The sequence below is a fragment of the Meriones unguiculatus genome, chromosome 8 (genome assembly GCF_030254825.1).
Source record: "Meriones unguiculatus strain TT.TT164.6M chromosome 8, Bangor_MerUng_6.1, whole genome shotgun sequence".
Lineage (NCBI taxonomy): Eukaryota > Metazoa > Chordata > Mammalia > Rodentia > Muridae > Meriones > Meriones unguiculatus.
Genome location: NC_083356.1, coordinates 14,708,988 through 14,727,506, shown reverse-complemented (window position 1 = coordinate 14,727,506; position 18,519 = coordinate 14,708,988). Strand labels below are relative to the sequence as shown.

The 18,519-nt window shown below is 51.1% G+C and overlaps 1 protein-coding gene across 5 annotated transcripts in view; it reads left to right on the top strand.

The window, feature by feature from the left end:
- Positions 1-18,519, top strand: part of Tafa5 (TAFA chemokine like family member 5) — a 214,351-nt gene that overhangs the window by 72,979 nt on the left and 122,853 nt on the right. Inside the window, exon 1 of one of the 5 annotated variants that reach the window (XM_021644105.2) lies at positions 1,120-2,754. The exons of 3 other annotated variants lie outside the window; for them this stretch is intronic. In XM_021644105.2, coding sequence (XP_021499780.1) covers positions 2,664-2,754 — 91 coding nt within the window. In that variant the 5' untranslated portion in view covers positions 1,120-2,663. Of the gene's footprint in view, positions 1-1,119; positions 2,755-18,519 lie in introns of those variants that run through there. One more of the 5 variants, XM_021644106.2, reaches the window with a different exon arrangement.

Sequence of the window (18,519 nt, the reverse complement as noted above, 5' to 3'; positions counted from 1 at the left end):
AGTTTGCAGAAGGATTCTTTAAATGGCTAGTTCTTTTCTGATAGTGATCAGTTTTCAGGATTTCAAATAATGTGTAACTGATTGATGTGTCATGGGTGGGCCTTCTCTCCTGATTGCGGTCTCTTTGGGGCCAAGTCTGTGTGTGTGTGTGTGTGTGTGTGTGTGTGTGTGTGTGTGTGTGTGATGAGCACCTTCCAGACTCTGGGCCCTCTGAAGTAGAGCATGCTGTTTTAGGTGAGGTGTGTAGGCCAGCGACCTTGATGAGGTCAGACTTCCCAAGATGGACAGGGCAGGATCCTGAGGCTGCCACTTGGATGGCTTTGTTGGAAGATGTGTAGGAATATGTAACTGGGTGAAGTGGGGGGTAGTTATTTGATGCAGGGGCTCCAGGGAACTGCACAAGAGACTGTCCGGTCCTTCCCCTGGTAGATCCTGAATTGTTGAGTTGTTCAGCTGTTGCAAGGCTGGGCCACCTCCAGGTTGGGGGTGGGGAGGAAGGTCTAACTAACTCATGTCTCTCCTAGCTATCTTCAGGGGTGAGAGAGGGGTGTTGGCAGCCAGTAAGAGACAAATTGCTTTCCAGTAGTCCCTCTTCTGCCCAGGTGTGGGCGTAGTAGAGTCTGGTCAGACAGACAGTATCAAGTTTGGTGGCTGGCAGGGTCTCCCCATAATGGTGTTGGTCACACTGCTACTACAGACCTCAGTTTCCCCACCTGCACCCTAAGAGGTTTGACATATCTGACCTCTAAGAGCCCTTCAGAATTGGCCTCTTTTCTCCCATGTCACCTATACACTTGTGCAGAGAGAAAGATGCCTTTATGTGAAGCAGGTGAGCCCCAGACCCCCTTCAGCTCCACCCCTGCATGACACACAGGCTAAGCACACGTCCCTGGTTCCTACCCAAAGCTCAGAGCTGGGCATTTGAAATTCGATTCAGATTAAAGTGCCTCAGGCCTACCGTGCTGGCGCTGGTGCTGTTAGGATGGAGGGACCCCCTATAATGGACAACACTGCCTCTAGCTCTGGGCCTCCAGATGCAAATACCGGCTCTTCCTTGCTGAAGAATGGAGGCGGTGGCAGGGAAATGCCTGCTGGCCTCTTCTGGGCCAGGCTGTGGGCATCTCCTGTGCCTGTGCCATTGGGAGTCCTGCAAGCTGGCTATAGGCTGGCACACATGAGGCCTAGGATGCAATGGGGTGGTGGGAAGGGTGTGTGTTTCTGGTCGCCTGTGCAGTTTTCAGCCCCCTCGGAACCACCCACCGAGAGCAGCCTGCTCCGAACCCATCTAGCAGCACATCCGCCCTCCGGTCCTCATTCTGGTTCCGCATTCTTCCCAGGACCTAGGGTAGGAACCGGTTGGGGGCTGGGCTCACTTTCCGACTCCCGGCGCCAACCCCGGCGCTCTGCAGTGAGGCCATAACGCACCTAGGTGGAGCCCGACCCGCAGTTTTCTACTGGACCAGCCCCACCTGACCCGCCGGCACACCAGACGGGGGCGCTGCAGGGCGGCCGGGTCCCCGGGGTCCCCTCCGCGGCCCAGTGCGCATCGGCAGCTCGGCGGCCCGGGCGCTGCACAGACGGCGGCAGGCGCGGGCCACAGTCCGAGGCAGCGCGGCCTGGCCGCCTGGGCCGACCGAAACCCACGCCGCGCTCCCGTTCCCGCCGCAGCTCGCAGGGACTCCGAGCCGAGCGGCGGGCGCGCGCCACCAGCACCGGAGCAGCGGCGTCCCGCGGGCGGCGAGGCGCGCAGCGTCTCCGGCCCCACCTGTCGGCGCGGCCACCCTCAGCGTCGCCCCCGGCGTCCCCAGCCAGCGCGGGCGGCTCGCGGCAGCGCTGGGCCCGGTCTCGTCCGGGCTGCGGCGGCGGAGGCGCGCTCTCTCCCGGCTGGGCGCGGAGGCCGGCACCGTCCCGGGCGAGGGGACCGGCCCGGCGGTTCCGGGCCGTGCAAGTTGGACTGCGGCGGACTCGGCCCGGCCGTGCGGGCCCCGGCGGCGGCGATGGTGCTGCAGCTCCGCGAGCGGTGCGCAGCCCCGGCCCTGAGGCTGGTTCTGCGCGGCGGCGGCAGCGGCGGTGGAGCAGCCCCCTAAGCCCCCCGCCGGGGTGAGAGCGGGCAGCTGCGGCGGCGGAGCCCGGGAAGGCGGCGGCGGCGGCAGAGCAGCGAAGGAAGGCGACGCCGATCTCTGGCGCGGGGCTACAGACGACCATCGCCGGGGCCGCGCCGGACCCCCCAAGCCCGCCGGGCCGTTGCGCAATCCGCGGCCGGTCTGGGCCCTGCTGGCGGCGCGGCTCCGGGGGCGGCGGCGGGGCTGATTCATGGGGCCGCGGCGGCCAGTCCCCCGCGCCCGGGCCCCCGGCGCCCCGCAGCGCGCGATGGTGGCCGAGTGGCCGGAGCCGCGGCCGCCGCGGCCCGAGACTTTCTGCTAACCTCCCCGCCCCCTCCCGCCCCCTCCCCGGAGCCCTCCCCCGCGTCGTCCCCTCCCCCTGCCCAAAAGACACAGATCGCCTCCCGGAGTGGCGCCTCCAGTCGCGGCGGAGCGCGGCGTTGGCGGCGGATGGAGGGCGCGATCGGGCGGCCGCGGCGGCTGCACCCAGCGGGGCGCTGATGCGGCGCCTGGACCTTCGCTGCGCGACTTCGGGGGCGTCGGCCGAGTTGGCACTCCGCGATGCAGCTCCTGAAGGCTCTCTGGGCACTCGCAGGGGCTGCGCTCTGCTGCTTCCTCGTCCTGGTGATTCACGCGCAGTTCCTCAAAGAAGGTAATTGTCCCCGGCGCGCGCGGTACCCCGCACTGCTCGCCGCGGCCCCTGCGCGTGATACGGCTTCCAGCACCTTCCACGGCTGCCCGCGAGGTGGGCCGAGGCTCTGCGGGGCCGGAGTGGCCGGTGGCACGAGCCTTCCCGGAGCCCAGCGCTGGATCTGCCATCCCTTGGTGCATCAGGGCTCAGGGGAGGCGCGTTATTAGGTGCGAGCTTGGGTGTGCTGGGGCCTGGCTAGCTCTGGTGTGGTCTGGGAGCCCAGGCTCAAGCTCAGGCTGCAGTTGTCATCCCCTGCCCCGCAAAGCTCGGTGGCAGTTGCGCTTGCCCGCATGCCATCGACCCTCGGTAGGTGGCACCAGCGCTCCACTTTGTTAGCCTGGCTGAAGCCAGTGCTGAGCAGGCCAGGACTGAATGGATTGGGGGCTGGGGAAGCAAAGGTGTCAAGGGGGTGAGGACTGTGAAACTGCACCCAGGTCCCATGCTGCTTTCCAGACTCGGCCTGGTACCCACCAGACTCAGGCTAGGTGGGCGGAATTCTTCATCAGCAGAATGCCTAGAGCCACTCAAGTTCTGGTTCCTTTGCCATCCTGGCCCCCTCTGGATTGCAAGGTTGCCCCATCCAGTTCTCTAGACCCTGTTGAGATTTGTGTAGTACACACTGGACTCTTGTGGTCATGGTGGCCCTTTGGGAATCTTTCCATTGGCTTGTTTGGTGTGCAGTGGTAGGCAGCAGACGGTGGACACTTAGAAACTTCTGCCCTCTAGGGCAGATGCCTCTGGGCTCAGTCTGGTCTGGTAACACCTACTGTAGGTGGTTGCTGGTGCTCTTCTCGACAGACCATCCTGCCTGCCTGGCTAGCGCTCCCCTGGTTCGGTAGGAAACGCCGAGCCCTGGAAAGTACTGGTGCAGATTCCTACAACTGTTCTCTGTAGCGCCAGGTTCCCAAGGTTGAAGGACTTGCAACATTCTGCAGCTTCCCTGCCCAGTTTCTGAGCTCCGGGACGCCGGGAGCTACCTGGATCCTGGGAGCACGTCTGGCCTGCTACACATTGTTCTCCCTTGACTTCGGGTGCTGCTTTACAGAAACTAGCGAGGTTTTGCTAGCAGTAGGGAGTGAGCCTGCTCAGCTGGATCTCCCAGGCCCTTCCTGGACACCCGTCTTTCCTAAAGCTTCGGTGAGCTTTAGGAACTTCATGAGTGGGTGGGGACTGGGGTCCCCTGCTATTGAGGTAACTTTCCTGTAAGCGTGAGTCATTTCCTTCAGGCACCCCCCTCCACCTCCAGAGAGCTGTCCTCAGTTGGTATCATCTGCCAGGCAGCTGTGGGAGGTGGAGACCACCACATAGTACCCTGAAGGCCCCGGGACACAGGGTCCTTATACTTAAGAGATCTTGTTTGGGGCACAAGTTCTCTGCCTTTTCCACTGCTTCTTTGTTCTCTGGGGTATTCACCTGAGGGAAGAGCATGGATGTGAAGGCGTTGGGGCTTCTCTGAGAAAACCTGCTTGAGTTACTGTGCTGTAGTGAGCAGTAATTTGGGGTCACAAAGGAGATGCTGGTCATTTGGAGACATGTGACAGAGTGGATGGGTCTCTTCTGTCTGGAACCGGTGGAAACAGACAAGTCCCAGAGTCTTCTGAGCTATTTGATTCTGTCTTTTGGTCAAGGGGGAAGTTCTTGTGTCCGCGGTGGCCAGGTATGAGGTCACACAGGCAGTATGCATAGGCACCCGTGTTCTGGAGTGCAGGGGAATGTTCCCTAAAGGTGGATTTACAGGAAGCCTGGGCATTTGGTGTGGATAGACATACGTATGCTGTGGCGGATGGTCGGGTAAAGGAAGGAAGAAGGACATGCTGACCATGGGGGTCATAGGATCTGAAGGCACAGTGTCTAGGAGGCTGCTCTTGAGGAAAAGCCCAAGAAGTTACCGTGCCTGCCCTGTGGGACCTGGTGAGCCCTGTGGTCCACCCTGTTTTGTTTTCTTCTGTGACCCTGGATCCCAGTGCCCTTTGCTGATTCTTTCTGTCACAAAGGTCAGGGCTGGCTGGCATCCCTGTACTTATTGGCTGGGTTTTTTTGTTTGTTTTGTTTTTATTTTTGTTTTTGTATTTTTGCCTCTAGCATTTGAGTCAGGAGCCTTAGGGTAGTCCTTAGGCATGTGCAGTGAGAGGCTGAAGACTGTGGTTCCCAGAGGAGTCACAGGGCCCTTTTGGGAGGATGGGGTTGCAGAGTGGAATCAGCTAGGAGAGAGGGAGCTAGGCACTGTGGACAATTGTGACTTGTTGCCTGGGGATGGAGTGGGAAAGAGATGCATGAATAGCCATTTCCATGAATCGGGGCTCCTCCCCCAGGGGTGAAGAATTCGGGGGCCCAGGGAGCAGTTTTTCACACTTTCTCTTTTGTGTGGAGATCCAGGCTACCCCATGGCTAATCCAGCCCAGTCTGGCTGGCCTGTCTTGCAGCGATTGCAACGATGAATGTAGGGCTGTGAACTCAGAGATTTGTGGTCCTAATCGCTGTCCCAGCTTGTCCAGTTCCTGTATGATCAGATCTTGCCCACCAGGGTTACTCAGTGGAGGCAGCCAGAGGGCTGGGGGAAGGCGAGCATAGCTATAACATGGGGTTCAGACATCAGTGGGGTGCCCTAACGACCCTACTGGCATATTACCAGCCTTTCTTGTTTGTGAAGACTCTGGTTTCCCTGAGCTAGGACAGACAGGTCAGGGCAAGGGTGATGTGTTAAGAACCCTACTTGGATCCAGCTGCCTCATGGGAGCATAGCAGGGGTGTAGGGTGGAAGGAGGAGGGAACAGAAGGCTACATGGAGTTAGGGTAATAGCTGGGATTATGAACACACTTGAAATCTTTGCAGCATCTGGGCCAGGGCATAGCAGCATGAGCTCTGGTTGGCTACGTACCAGTGCAGAAAAAAACAAACATTACAGTGAGACTTGCAGCCTGACCAGGCAGTGCATTGTGGCCCGTGGATTTGTGACCTTTGGGGCCCAAGGGATATAGGACCAGGATTTAACCCACCGACCCTTTTGTCTGGCGCAGACATCCCTGCGTGTCTCCAGTAGCTGTGGATTTGAGGTTTAACTCTCTGTCCTTGTAAATCCTTTTGATGGCTGGGCGAGTGTTGCATGAACCGAGCATGCTATTAAAAAGCCTCTTTCTCTGGTTAATATTGAGAGCTTGTGGGGGAGATGAGTGTCCGTGTCTGGCTGCCCCAGCACAATGTCCCAGCATCTTAATTCCCAAGAACTCAGAGTCTCCTCACCCAGTGTTATCTTCCTCAGCTGCTACCAGGGCTGACTGTTGATTGAGCAAATAGGATTCAGCTTTAATTTATTTAGTTAGCTCACTACTTTGGAAGTCAGGCACATTCCATGAGCCTGTGTGGCCAGACTAAAAGGGACATATTTAACCCCAGGCAGGCATGCAGTAGTACTAGGTTGTGTCTCAGTAGAGATCAGTAATTAGCACCATCTGTGCAAGTCCCACAGCTGCTATCCCAGGACACTTGAATACATACCTGTGATGTTGATCAGTTTATTTTTATTTTCAGGGGTTTATTGTGTGTGCATATATGTATGCTCGTATGGACATGTATGCAGAGGGGTCATTTCTGTGCATGTAGAAACCAGAGGTCAACCTTGGATGTCTTTCTTTAGATGCTATACTTCCCACCCCCTTTTTTAGACAGAGTCCCTCACTGCTTTGGAACTCACTGACAAGCTAGGCTGTGAATTCCAGGGACCCACCTGTCTTCCTCTCCAGCACTAAGGTAACAGGCTACAATACCAAGGCCAGTTATTAGATAAATTTACTGGTTGGTTTGTCTGTTTCGTAGTTTCTGGGAATCAGACGGAGGCTCTCATGCTCACAAGGCAAGCTACTTTACCAGCCACCCAGTCTTCTCAGTTGTAGACCACCTTTTAAAAACGGACAAAGAATTTGAGCAATATATCAGTTACTGGCCCTAAGAAATCATTACATATATATATATATCCTCATTGAAAGGACTGGAGAGATGGCTCTGCAGTTAGGAGCGCTGGCTACTCTTGCAGAGAACTTGGGACCTGTAATTCCAGTTCCAGGGGATCTGCTGCCTGACCTCTATGGGACCAGGCATATACCACATGGCAAACAGACAAACGTTCATACAATAAAAATAAAGATTTTTTTTTAACAACATCATTGAATCTAGAAAGTGTATCGTTTCTGTTATCAGTACTTATTTTCCTGGACAGTCAGTGGCAGTGGGTGGGGACTGGTGGAGTCCACCGAGGTAGGTAGAGGCTATTCAGAACAACCTGGCTGTTCTTGGCAGAGCTGATCTTTGCTTGGCTTCTGCCTAGATCCTATGATGTCCCGAAGGGCTGACACCCGCATGTTTAAGGAAAGGAATTTTTGCAGACCTCTGTTCTCCTGACTTCCCACAGCCTGGCTGGATCTCACAACTTCTCCTCCATGGCTCAGGACTGAGTGTAGAGGGTCTCAGCATTGTCCAGGGACCTCAGGGCTCCCCATTGCTGTCTCCCCGGTCCTTACATCAAGATGCATAGCTCTGCAAGGTGTATGATAGGGCAGGGCATGTGCCTTCCCAGTGCCCAAAGTCTGCTTCTCCCGAGCCTTCCTGTAGACTTTACTGAGAGGCCAGGTAAGCAAACAACTGCTAGAGAGGGGTGAGATTGGAAAAGCATTAAAAATAACCAGCTCCTTTATCATCATTTACTATCACTTCTTGTGTGACACATATCTAAATAAAACCCACACTCACCATAATAGGATACTCATTGGCTGGATGTCTGACTTGAAGGGGTTGGTAATAGAGGTGGCTGCATACTGGCTCACCAGAGCTTGGAAGAAGCAGGAGTCTGGAGTCTGAATTTCCCAGCTCGCCCACACAGAGCCAGGAGGAAGACCCTTGAGAGACAGGTAGCAAGCGGTGAGCTGTGCTAGGGTATCTGAACACCCTGTCCACTTGGGACCTAGCTACATAAGTTACATGCTGGTCTTCCCTGTGCATCTTGGGAAACTCAGCCTTCTATCTTGCTTTGATGTAAACTTGGTGTTTGAGAGCCAAGCCCGGTTCTTGGTGAACTAACTGCTTGCTCAGCCCAGGTGGTGTATAGAGTGTGTGTGCATGTGGTATTAATATTTATGTATACAAGGTGTCAGGGGGGGCAGCCTGAGGATGCCCACTGCTGACCTTTTTATAAGTAAGGTGTTTGTGTTCATGCATATGATTACATATTAATTAAGTACTGAGATGTTTATATCGTTGGATGTAATTTGCATAAGCATATAAATTTATGAACATGTATTATGAACTTGATTAAAAATATAGCTCTGTAATGAGGGAGATGGTGGGGGCAGCTCCCTCTCTTGCTCATACACAAGCAGATCCATGGGTACTGTGTAAATGGCTGTAGCCTCCGATGGTGTGGGCACACATGGAATACTCACTATGACCCACAGGACTACAAGTCTGTTTGTGGCACGTTGATGCCAGCTCACATTCTCTTTACTAACCAAGGTCTGCCTCTTCTGATCTTTTCCCTCCATCCACAAGCTCCAACCTGCCTGGCTTGTAACTCCTCCCCACAGCCTTCTCTTTTCCTTTCTCTTGGATATCATCTGTAGCTTAACTGACCTTTGTTCACGAAGCATGTCACTGTAGCACCTGCCTACACACAGGTACCACACACACCTCATATGTACAAACCAAGTACACAACATATGTAGATAGCTTATGCATGCCACAACATACCATATGTACCATAAAACACATATACATATATATATACTGTACAGAACACAAGCACAATACATAAACACCAAACATAGGTACATCACATGTATATACCCTAAATATACGTGCATTGCATATACCAAATACACATCATACCCTCCACATACATACCTATAGTATATATGTTGGCCATATACACATACAGATATACTACAAACACATATGTGCCTATTTCACATTTACACACATGCGTTACTTCATACATGCATTCATACCTTTATCTCCACACAACACATACATGATAGCACCAGACACTTGGGGACACCATACAGATACTATGCAAACAATATCTGTAATACTTCCCACAGACAGAACTCATAAAAACATACACTATAGATACATCCATGTAAGACACATGCATTCCATGTGCCATACATACTACTATACTACATACTTACAGATACATGCCATGTTCCATTTAAAACCAACACAAACACATGCCACACACACACACACAAATGCATCTTACACAAGTATGTTGCACATGAAAACATACACTATGCACATATCCCTCACAAACCCACACCACACCTGGAAACACATACAAGCACACACACACACACACACACACACACACACACACACACACACACCATGCTTGTAGAACCCACACGCTCTCCCTCCACAGTCTTCTCGTCTGCATCAAGAATGGTAGAAGGTCGATCCAGACCATGCCTGTTTTCTGCTTTTGCTGCCTATCCCATACTTGGCATTTAGGAGCTGGGCCTTCCCAGAACATTCTGCATACCACAGAAGCCAGACAGTGTGTTTTCACAGACGAAGGAGGAAGGAAGTATGGCCTAGTGAGAACATCTGCCAGGTTTTGGTTTCCTGAGGCTAGGACTAGGAGATCAATGGAAAACAAACCCAGTGGCCACTTGGGAGCATGGCAGACAGGTGGTGTGGTGCGTGAAGTGGAGTAACTCATGCCCTGTCTTGAGGAGCAGGGGCCTCAGCACGCTGGTCGGGCATTCATGATGCAGTTGCCCTGGCTCCCACTGTTCTGCATGGTCCCTTTGACTCCTGCCTTCTCCAAGTCGGGTGAATGCCAGAGAGTCCACAGAAAGGCTTGACCCTGCCTCTGTATCCTCTTAGCACGGTGATTGGCTGGCTGTGTCCTGTGCCCTCCCTGATCTGATCTGAGTGTGGCAGGGCCTCCCACAAGACTAGGCCTCCACAACCTCATCTGAGACACAGGCTTCCTACAAAGAAAGTGCAACACTGACCAGCATGAGGGCGCAGGTGGCCACTCCTGGCCACACAGGTTCACTTACACACTGGTCCACCTCAGGACTGGGACCAATCATCTGGTGTTCTAGAGCACACAAAGGAACTAGAACAGGTTTGAGTGCTTCCCTGGTGAGGGCAATGATGACACCCTGTCCTTATGCTCATTTACTTTGTCTCTCAAGGAGAGTTCATCAGGGACTGCACTTAGGGAATTGGGTGAAGGCCTTTTCCAGGAGGCTGATTACTGAGTGTCAAGGCAGTAGTGAGGACCACATCCATGTGGGTGGCGCTATAAAGGTCATGCCATATGGATGGGTGGGGGAGGGAGGTCAGCCACCTGTGCTAGGCAGCAGCTGCCCTGAAGTTGTCCTACTCTCCACTGGACCTTGTGCTAGCTAACTGTGCCTGCATGGGGCTGACAATCCCCTAGGCACTGTCACTTTCTTCGGAGGAGGATGAGCAAATATTAGCAGTCTGGAAGAAATTGTGTCCCTCAGGAAGGCCTGGCTTCGATGGATGGTGCCTGCATCCTGCTCAACTCCTGGTTGCCGGCCCTGACACTGTTGGATGCCTTCTCGAAGCCCCATCTAGACTCCACTGTACACAGCTGGCAACCTTTACAATTCCCAAGTGATCTCAGGCCTTTCCTTCAGCAAATAGCCACTTTATTGGAACAGTGTGGCAGGAAGTGAGAGCCAGAGCCACCATACCCATCCACAGCCCATCTTATAAGCATTTGGATTCAAGGCCACAGACAGGCTCCAAGGTCCCCATCTTCTGGAGAAAGTTTACCAGTGAGTGGGATCAGGCTGGCTGCTCTGTGCGTGTGACTGGCTGCACGTGATGGAAGGACAGAGGAGACCTTGCAGCAGTGACATCCCCAGCCGCTTTCAGCCCTCTGCTGATACGTCTCCTGCTCCCAAGGGCAGGACACGTGCAGGCATAGGTCTAGTTTGGATAACAGAACACAACTGTCACCTTATCCCAGCCCACCTATATGAGAATGACTCCAAGCAGATCCTTGGAGCCATGTGCCTGCCATGTGCTGCTAGTTTTATGTCAACTTGGCACAAGTTTAGAGTCATTTGGGAAGAGGGAGCCTCTGTTGAGAAAACACCCCCACTAGATTGGCCCATGGGCAAACATGTAGCGCATCTTCTTGATTATGGTTGATGTGACAGGGCCTTGCTCACTGTAGCCAGCGCTATCCCTATCCTTGGGCTGATGGTTCATGGTGATATAAAAAGCCATGAGGGGCCTCCGCCTCAGGTCTTACCTCCAGATTCCTACCTTGAGTTCCTTCTCTATCTTCCCACAGTGATATGACCTTTACAGGTATAAGATGAAATAAATCCTTTCTTTTACAAGTTGTTTATGGACATAGCGTTTTATCATAGCAATAAAAACTATAGCTAAGATGGAAATTGGTACTGGGAATAGGGTATTGCTGGTACTGATTTCCAAAATTTTGTGAGAATTATAGGAGGATTTTGGAACTTTAAATCTAAGTCATTGAGTTCTCAGAGTTTAATGAGAAGTTGTAAGAACTTGGAAGATAATGCTGAGATCTGTGCAGAGGATGGAGGCCTGGCTTGTAAAGTTTCATAGGGAAGTGAAGACTCTACTGGGGTCTTTTGTTTGATATTTTTGAATTAAGGATTTGCGGGTCTGGCCGTCTGGGGCTGGATAATCAGCTTGTGACTAAGAAAAACAAAAACAAAAAAAAAAAACATAACTCTTTGAGGCAGACTCTTCTGGGAAATGTTTCCTCCGGGCCAGCACATGGTGGGTATGGCCCAGAGGTGGTCAAAGCTATACCTCATGTTGACAGCCACACTTGGCAATGGAAGAGTCTCCCAGGTGGAACGGGTTTTGGAGAGGTCACGGAGAGCTCAGGCTGAGGCTTGACACCAGGAGTGGTCAGGACCGGCCATTAGTGAATGTGAAGCCTTAATTGTAGTGGAAGCCCAGTATGGAAGGGGTCATGAAGAGGAGTTGAGGCTGGGTACCAGGTGAAACGGTGAGTTCCTGAAGAGAAATCAGGAATGGCTACTGATGACAGTGCATCACGGTTGCAGAGCATTTTGGAGATGCTGGTACCATAGGATGACTGCCAAGGATAGCAGCAGCTGTGGAGTGGAGCTGGCCTGAACGTAGGAGAAAAATCTATGTAGGCTGTAGAGAACAGAGTGGGAGAAGTGGCCCAAGAACTATGGAAGAACCCAGAGAAAGTCAGACACCGAACCTTTACACCTTTGGACTTTGGTTATGCTTTGACTTGATTGGGACTGTGCCCTGGTTCCTCCCTCTTAGAGTAAGAAATTAAGTCACTTATTTATTGATCTGACAGAAGCCCTTCATTAAAATTTTGAAATTTCGGGTATTAGAGAAACCTTAAGCTTTGGAAGAGAGTTTTAATGAGACTGAACTTCCATTAAAGTGTTTGCAACTTCAAAAATTCTCAGACTCATGGAAGTTGGAATGTTTTGCACTATGATATTAAGGACAGTTACATTTTAACAGTGACGTTTGTGTGTCAGGTCGACAAGGGGTCAGCTTTGCTGACTAGTTTTATGTTAACATGACAGGAGCTAGAGTCAGTTTCGAAAGAGGGAACTTCAGTTGAGAAAATGACCCCTACAGATTGGCCTGGGGGCAAGCCTGTCGTACAGCATCTTGATGGGTGATTGACATGGGAAGCCCCCCACACTGCGAGCCGTGTGTGCCACCTCTGGGCTGGTGGTCCTAGGTGCTGTAAGAAAGCTGCACAAGCCAGTAAGCAGCATTCCTCCATGGCCTCAGCTTCAGTTCTTGCTTCTGGTTTCCTGCTCTGACATCCCTTAGTGATGGTGTGTGACCTGGGAATTATAAGAGGATGTGAACACTTTGTTCACCAAATTGTTTATGGTTGTGGCATTTTATCACAGTAATAGATGTGTACCCTAAGACCGGCACCATCTTGTGCCATTAGTATTTGCTCGCCTTCTTTATGCTTCTCTCCCAGTCTTGTGTATTGTTCTTTGTTGTGTTTAATTCTTCAGAGAATGCAGAGGCCAAGTTTTGTCAGGGAATAGCCTCTGCTGACAGGGAATCTCCACGCCTGCCCCAGTCTGGTGCAGCCCATTCTGTTGAAAACCTAAATGGTCCTAGCCATGGCCTTGCTCTGAGGAGCTGCCAATTGATTATTCCAGGAGTGTACATGTGTACCTGTACATGTGTGCACCTGTCATATGTCTTCTGTGTAGATGGAGGACCCATTAGTTTCTCTTTTCTCATGCAGCCCCTGGGCTTCGTAGTTTGGAAGGAAGAATTGTTCTGCTGACCATGTTAACAAAAAACATGATCTCATGCAGCAAGGACAGCTGGGGTGGACCATGCAGGTGTGGACCTCTGTGCATTGGAGAGCTACCACCTTAGGCCTCAGAGCAGTGGTTCCTATTGACCTGATTTTAGCTGAGCATTGTGGTCTCCAGGAGGTCCATAGCATGGAGGCCTGAAGAGTGAGTGGTAGTAGCAAGAGTGACCCAGAGGCAACTGGTTCCCTACCTTGTGTGGCCTTCCTGGATAGTCAGTTGGCAAACCTGGTTCTGGGATGCCCTCAGACCTTGTCTTGTTGTATTTGTGCTTTTCCAGACTGTAAGGTTTCACAGTTCTCTGGATAAAGGGTGTACAGAGTGGGTGGTAGCCTGCTTGCTTCCTGGCCCCTTGAGTTTCTCAAATGTCGACCTTGCTTCCTAGTGGAGCCTTATGTGGGTGGTAATGATGCCTCAGGAACCTCCCCCTTGCCTGGTTGTTTGGCTCCAGGAGGGAGGCAGATAGGCTGGACTGTGGGGTCTCCTTGAGGTTGCTCTTTGTGCTCACTGGAGACCCCTGAGGGAGAGAGGATCTCTGTGGAAATCAGTTGGCTGCAGGGTCAGCATTTACCTTGAAGTAAGGGTGGGGTCACCTCTGCAGTGACAGAGAGGTACAAGGCATAGATCTGGGGGTGCTGAGCATGCACATGGGCCTGGCAAGTGACCAAAGTGATGGCTCTTAGCTGTCACCTCATTTAGTTCTCAATCCACCTTCAAAGAGACTGACTGTTTCAAGACTGCCCTTGAAGAAACTCAAGGACAGAGGCACAGAATCTTGGCCACAGCTCCAGAGGTATGAACTTAAAGCCCAGGCAAGGACCAGGTAACTATCTCAGGGCCTTTTAAGACCTGCTTCCAGTAAGGAAGACCTTCAGCTGTGTACCCTCAATGGCTGGGGTATGTCTGCAAGACAGGGGTTGTCAGAAGTTTCAAGGGGATTGGAGGTCACCTCCAATCCAGCTCCAATGACCCAAAGAGTCATTTTGAGTCAAATTGAGTTATCATAGGCTGTAGCAGATTGACCTGATGCTTCTGGGTAATGGCCTCTGGCTCTGGCATTAGGGACATGAGAAGGAAACACTGCTGTCTTCCTCTATGCTGCTCCTCTCTATATGTCTTTGTCCCACCTCAGACAGAATAGGATTTGATGCCTCTAGAAGTTTTAAGTTGGGGCAAACAAGATATCATCTAGAACAGTGGTTCTCAGTCTTGCGACCCTTTAATATAGCTCCTCATGTTATGGTGACCTCCAACCCTAAAATTATTTTTGTTGCTGCTTTATAATTGTAATTTTGCTACTGTTATGAATTGTAGTGCAGATCTCTGATATACAGGATATCTGATAGGCGACTCCCAAAGGGGTCATAACCCACAGGGTGAGAGCCATCACCCAGCAGAAGTCTCAGTAGCCCATAGGCAGACCTGTCCCCCAGAATTGTCCTGCACAGAGCCTGCTGGGCCCACGTGATCTACCCAGGTATATTTAGAAGAGGTCATGCGGCCTTTAAAATACACACTTTTCAAAGCCAGCTTCTGCCTCGGAGAAGGCGGATTTTATTAGCCAATTCCCTCCCTTCTCAGGAGCACAGAGGCAGTGAAGCAGGCCCTCCGATTCGCCTCGCTGATAGAGCCTGAGCCCTCCTTATAAATAACTCCAGCTTCACAGAGACACAGAATGCATCTTCAGACCTCCTGTCCCCAGGGAACACCTGCACAGTGACAGCTTCTTGTTCTTCTGCCTGTTGCCGTGGGGACAACCTTAATAGACACGCTAGACTCCTTTTAGTGTGCGAGTATCGAGTGCTCACTGTATGTAGGTAAGGGGTTCGTGTGTTGGGGAAAGGCACTGAGGGTAACTGGAGAGGGTTCCCTGGCCAGGATACATGTGGAAGGATGGAAGAGGAGCAAAATTAGTGTACCCTGAGAATAGGATGCCTTGAGGGGTCAGTAATTGTGTGGTCTCCAAAAGTTGAATCCATGAACTCAGTATTTATTTTTATTTTTTAAATTTTTTTTGGCTAAAGCTCTTCACAGATATGATTTGGGGATACCATAGATATGCCCCAACTCCAAGAACAAGCTCTTGAGTAGAAGAGATAGCCTGTCCTCATACACATACAATACCAGATATGCACACACATAACACTGATGTGGACACACGCCTTGCAGCAGACATGTGAAGCTCAAAGCAGTGTCTAGCGGGTGTGCTGCAGAGAGCACCCTCCTCTGGAGCCTGTGAGGAACGTGTGTCTGCCACTCCTTGATCTCTGGTCAAGCCTTAGATATCCAAGGCAAAAAAGTGGCTTGTTTTACACAAAGGATTTGTGGGAAATTGTGGGCCACTTTCAAGAAACAGTGGCAGCATACACCAATGATGGAGGGATCCTAAGAAAGTGAGGAGCTCCAGCCTACCCCTGTGGGGAGTGTGTGTGTGTGAATATGATATGTGTTTATGGTGTATATATGGGTGGGTGGGTGGAAGGGTTTTATGTGTATATGTGTGTGGTGTGTATGTATGTGTGGTTGTTCATGTATGTAGTGAGTAGTGTGTATGCGTTTATGAGTGTGTGGGAATGTGTGTGTATATATGTGTAGTGTGTGCATAAGTGTTATATGCGATTATTTGTGTGGTGTATATGTGTGTGGCATGTGTGTGTATGTGTTTGTGCATGTGTGTATGTGTATGACATATATATGTGCTGTGTGTATGTATGTGATATGTTGTATATTCTGTGTGTATTCACATGCACGATCTGAGAATATGGCTCCTGGGTCAGGTTAGAAACTGATTCATCTCTTCTTCCACATCCCCTGAAAGCCCTGGTTGGGAAGATGCTTTTTCTTCATGAAGATAGAGGTATGGCTTCCTGAAGTTGGGTCTTCAGGCAGAAGCTGGTGTTCCCCTCAAATTGGGCTGGGATGAGAAAATCCAGAAAATCCTAACAACCCTCCCCACACAAATTCAGCCTCCTTCCAAATGAAGGGCACATACTGTTGTTGGTCTGCAAGAAGATTTCACACAGGATGCGGATGGCATCTTTCATCTTAATGGCGTGAGTTTACTTTTATGGCTGCCTTCTATTTATGGAATGCCGCTGGCTCTATTTACAGGGTGATGGAATGTGTCTTTTTCATAGTAAAGTGATGCATAGACATGGCGAAGTCCCTGGTCACAAGGTGGGTGGGACTCATTGGAAGAACATGCTTATTTGGCACCTACTAAAATGCTCGTGCTTAGATGGGTGAAGACAAGGTGGGCGGAACAAGGGAGCCATGGTTTGATGTGGTAGGCAGCAGGTCTTTGGCTGTAGGGAGTAGGTATGCTGGAAAGTTCTGGAAAGGTGTGTGGAGGCCAACATGGGCCATGGCATGAGGAGGTTTGCTCCAGCCATAGTAAGCTTGCAGGGTGTACGCATGTCAAAGATACCTCCATACCATGGGAGGCTAATGGATAAGGACTCTACAAATCTCTTTTGGTATAGAAGGGTGAACGTGTCCTGGGGCTATGGTGACAAATGGCCACAAACTGGATACCTTTAAGGACTAGTTTACCCTCCTGTAGGTTGGAGGTCAGACACCTGAAACTGAAGTGTCAGTAGCGCGGGCCCTTCTAGGGGACCAGTGGAAAGCTGTTGTGTGGCCTCTTTCCTGGCCTCACATCTTCCTAGTTCGGGGCTGCATTGTTACAGCCTCTGATCTTTATTTCCATGGCAAGGGCATCAGTCATGGCTCTTAGTACCCACTCAATCTATATTGGTCTCATTGCTAGATGCTATACTGTATTACAAATAGGGCCGGATTCTCAGGTTCCATGCACACATCTCTGGGGCCATTCTTCAGCCCACCACCATGTGGGAATATGGAGAAATTGTGCACTGGCCTCAGTCTCCTCTGGGGTCCCAGAACATATGTGGCCACTTTTCACCATTCGAGATTCAAGGTTGTCATGAGAGACCAGGTGGGGACTTCCACCTGTCTCTTCCTGCTTGGCCCTAGTGTCCTATCAGTCTGGTCCTGCTCTCAGGTTCTCTGCCATTCTCTTGCCACTGACTAAGTAATTTCTGTACACCCCAGGCCTGCTGAAATGATGACTACCCTATATATGGGCACGGGATAGTGCCTGGAAGAGCCTGGGAGCCAAGGAGCCCGGGAGCCCAGGAGTCTACTCCACATCCATTCAGAAGCCTGTTTTTCCTCTCTCATTTTCTTTTTAGTTTTCAAATCGAGTTGCAAAAAGCAGCCTGACATTTGTATCCTGCTTCCCCACAGGCATTCCTGATTCCAATTGGATGAGACTGTGGCCAATTTAGGAGTTACTTGGTGTGTTATTAAAAATGTGTTCCTAATGCTTATTCTTTTTATTTGTGATTTATTCTTCATTCATTAATTCTCATTAATTGAAAGTGAGATAGTTCTCTTTCCCATTAAGCTGGCAACCTGGCAGTGAGAACAAAGCATTTGGTTGTGTGTGAGTTATTTATTTCCCATCCTCTCTGAGTGGGAAGGAGGAGGTGGCTCCTGAAGTCCATGGTGGGTGTTTCAGGGCCATCCATCAGGGCTCTGGAAGTAGTGGGTAGGATCTAGGGTTCTGACTTGGGCCAGCCCTACCCTGATCTACCCTTCCTAGTCATGAACTCCCATTTCTCCTTTCTTTGTATCCTAGTTTTCTTTCCTGTTGTGGTGAAGAAAAAAAAAAAAAAAAAAACAACTCTAACAAAAGCAACTTAAGGGAAAAAGAAGAGTTACTTGGAACCCAGTTCCAAAGTCCGCAGAGGGCAATGATTGTATGTTTAGCAACCCCTCTACACTTACACAGTCCAAAATCATCACGCCTAGGGAATAGGGCTGGCCACAGCAGATAGGCCTTTTCACATCAATTAATATCTTTAAGATAGTCAGTCACAGATTTTTTTTTCTCTCCCCAGGTGATTCTAGATTATGCCAAGTTGACAGTTAAAACTCCATCGCACTGTTGCATTTGACCTCCAGGGTTTGCAGAGGGGTGGAACACTGAGACACAGAGCGAAGGGCATTGCTCAGTGAGGACTCCGATAGTCAACGTTGTTATCCTGAACTGTTATCAGGAGACACAGGCAATGGTGTATCCTATCCGTCATGATACTTCCTGCTGGTTACCGGGCCTGAGGGTCCTCAGAGCTGTCTAGAGCGGAGGGAATGGTTCACAGGAGGGTGGCTCCACCTGCAGCTGTGGGAATTATGATGCCCCTGTGAAACCTAGGTAGAAATGACACGCAGTACCAGGAGAGTGGGTGCCTGGGCATGTCCATAACCAGTGTTGCATGGAAGCTGTCTGTCACCCTCTCTCTGAGCGGTCTCCTTGCTGGATTCCAGCCTGGCTATGTG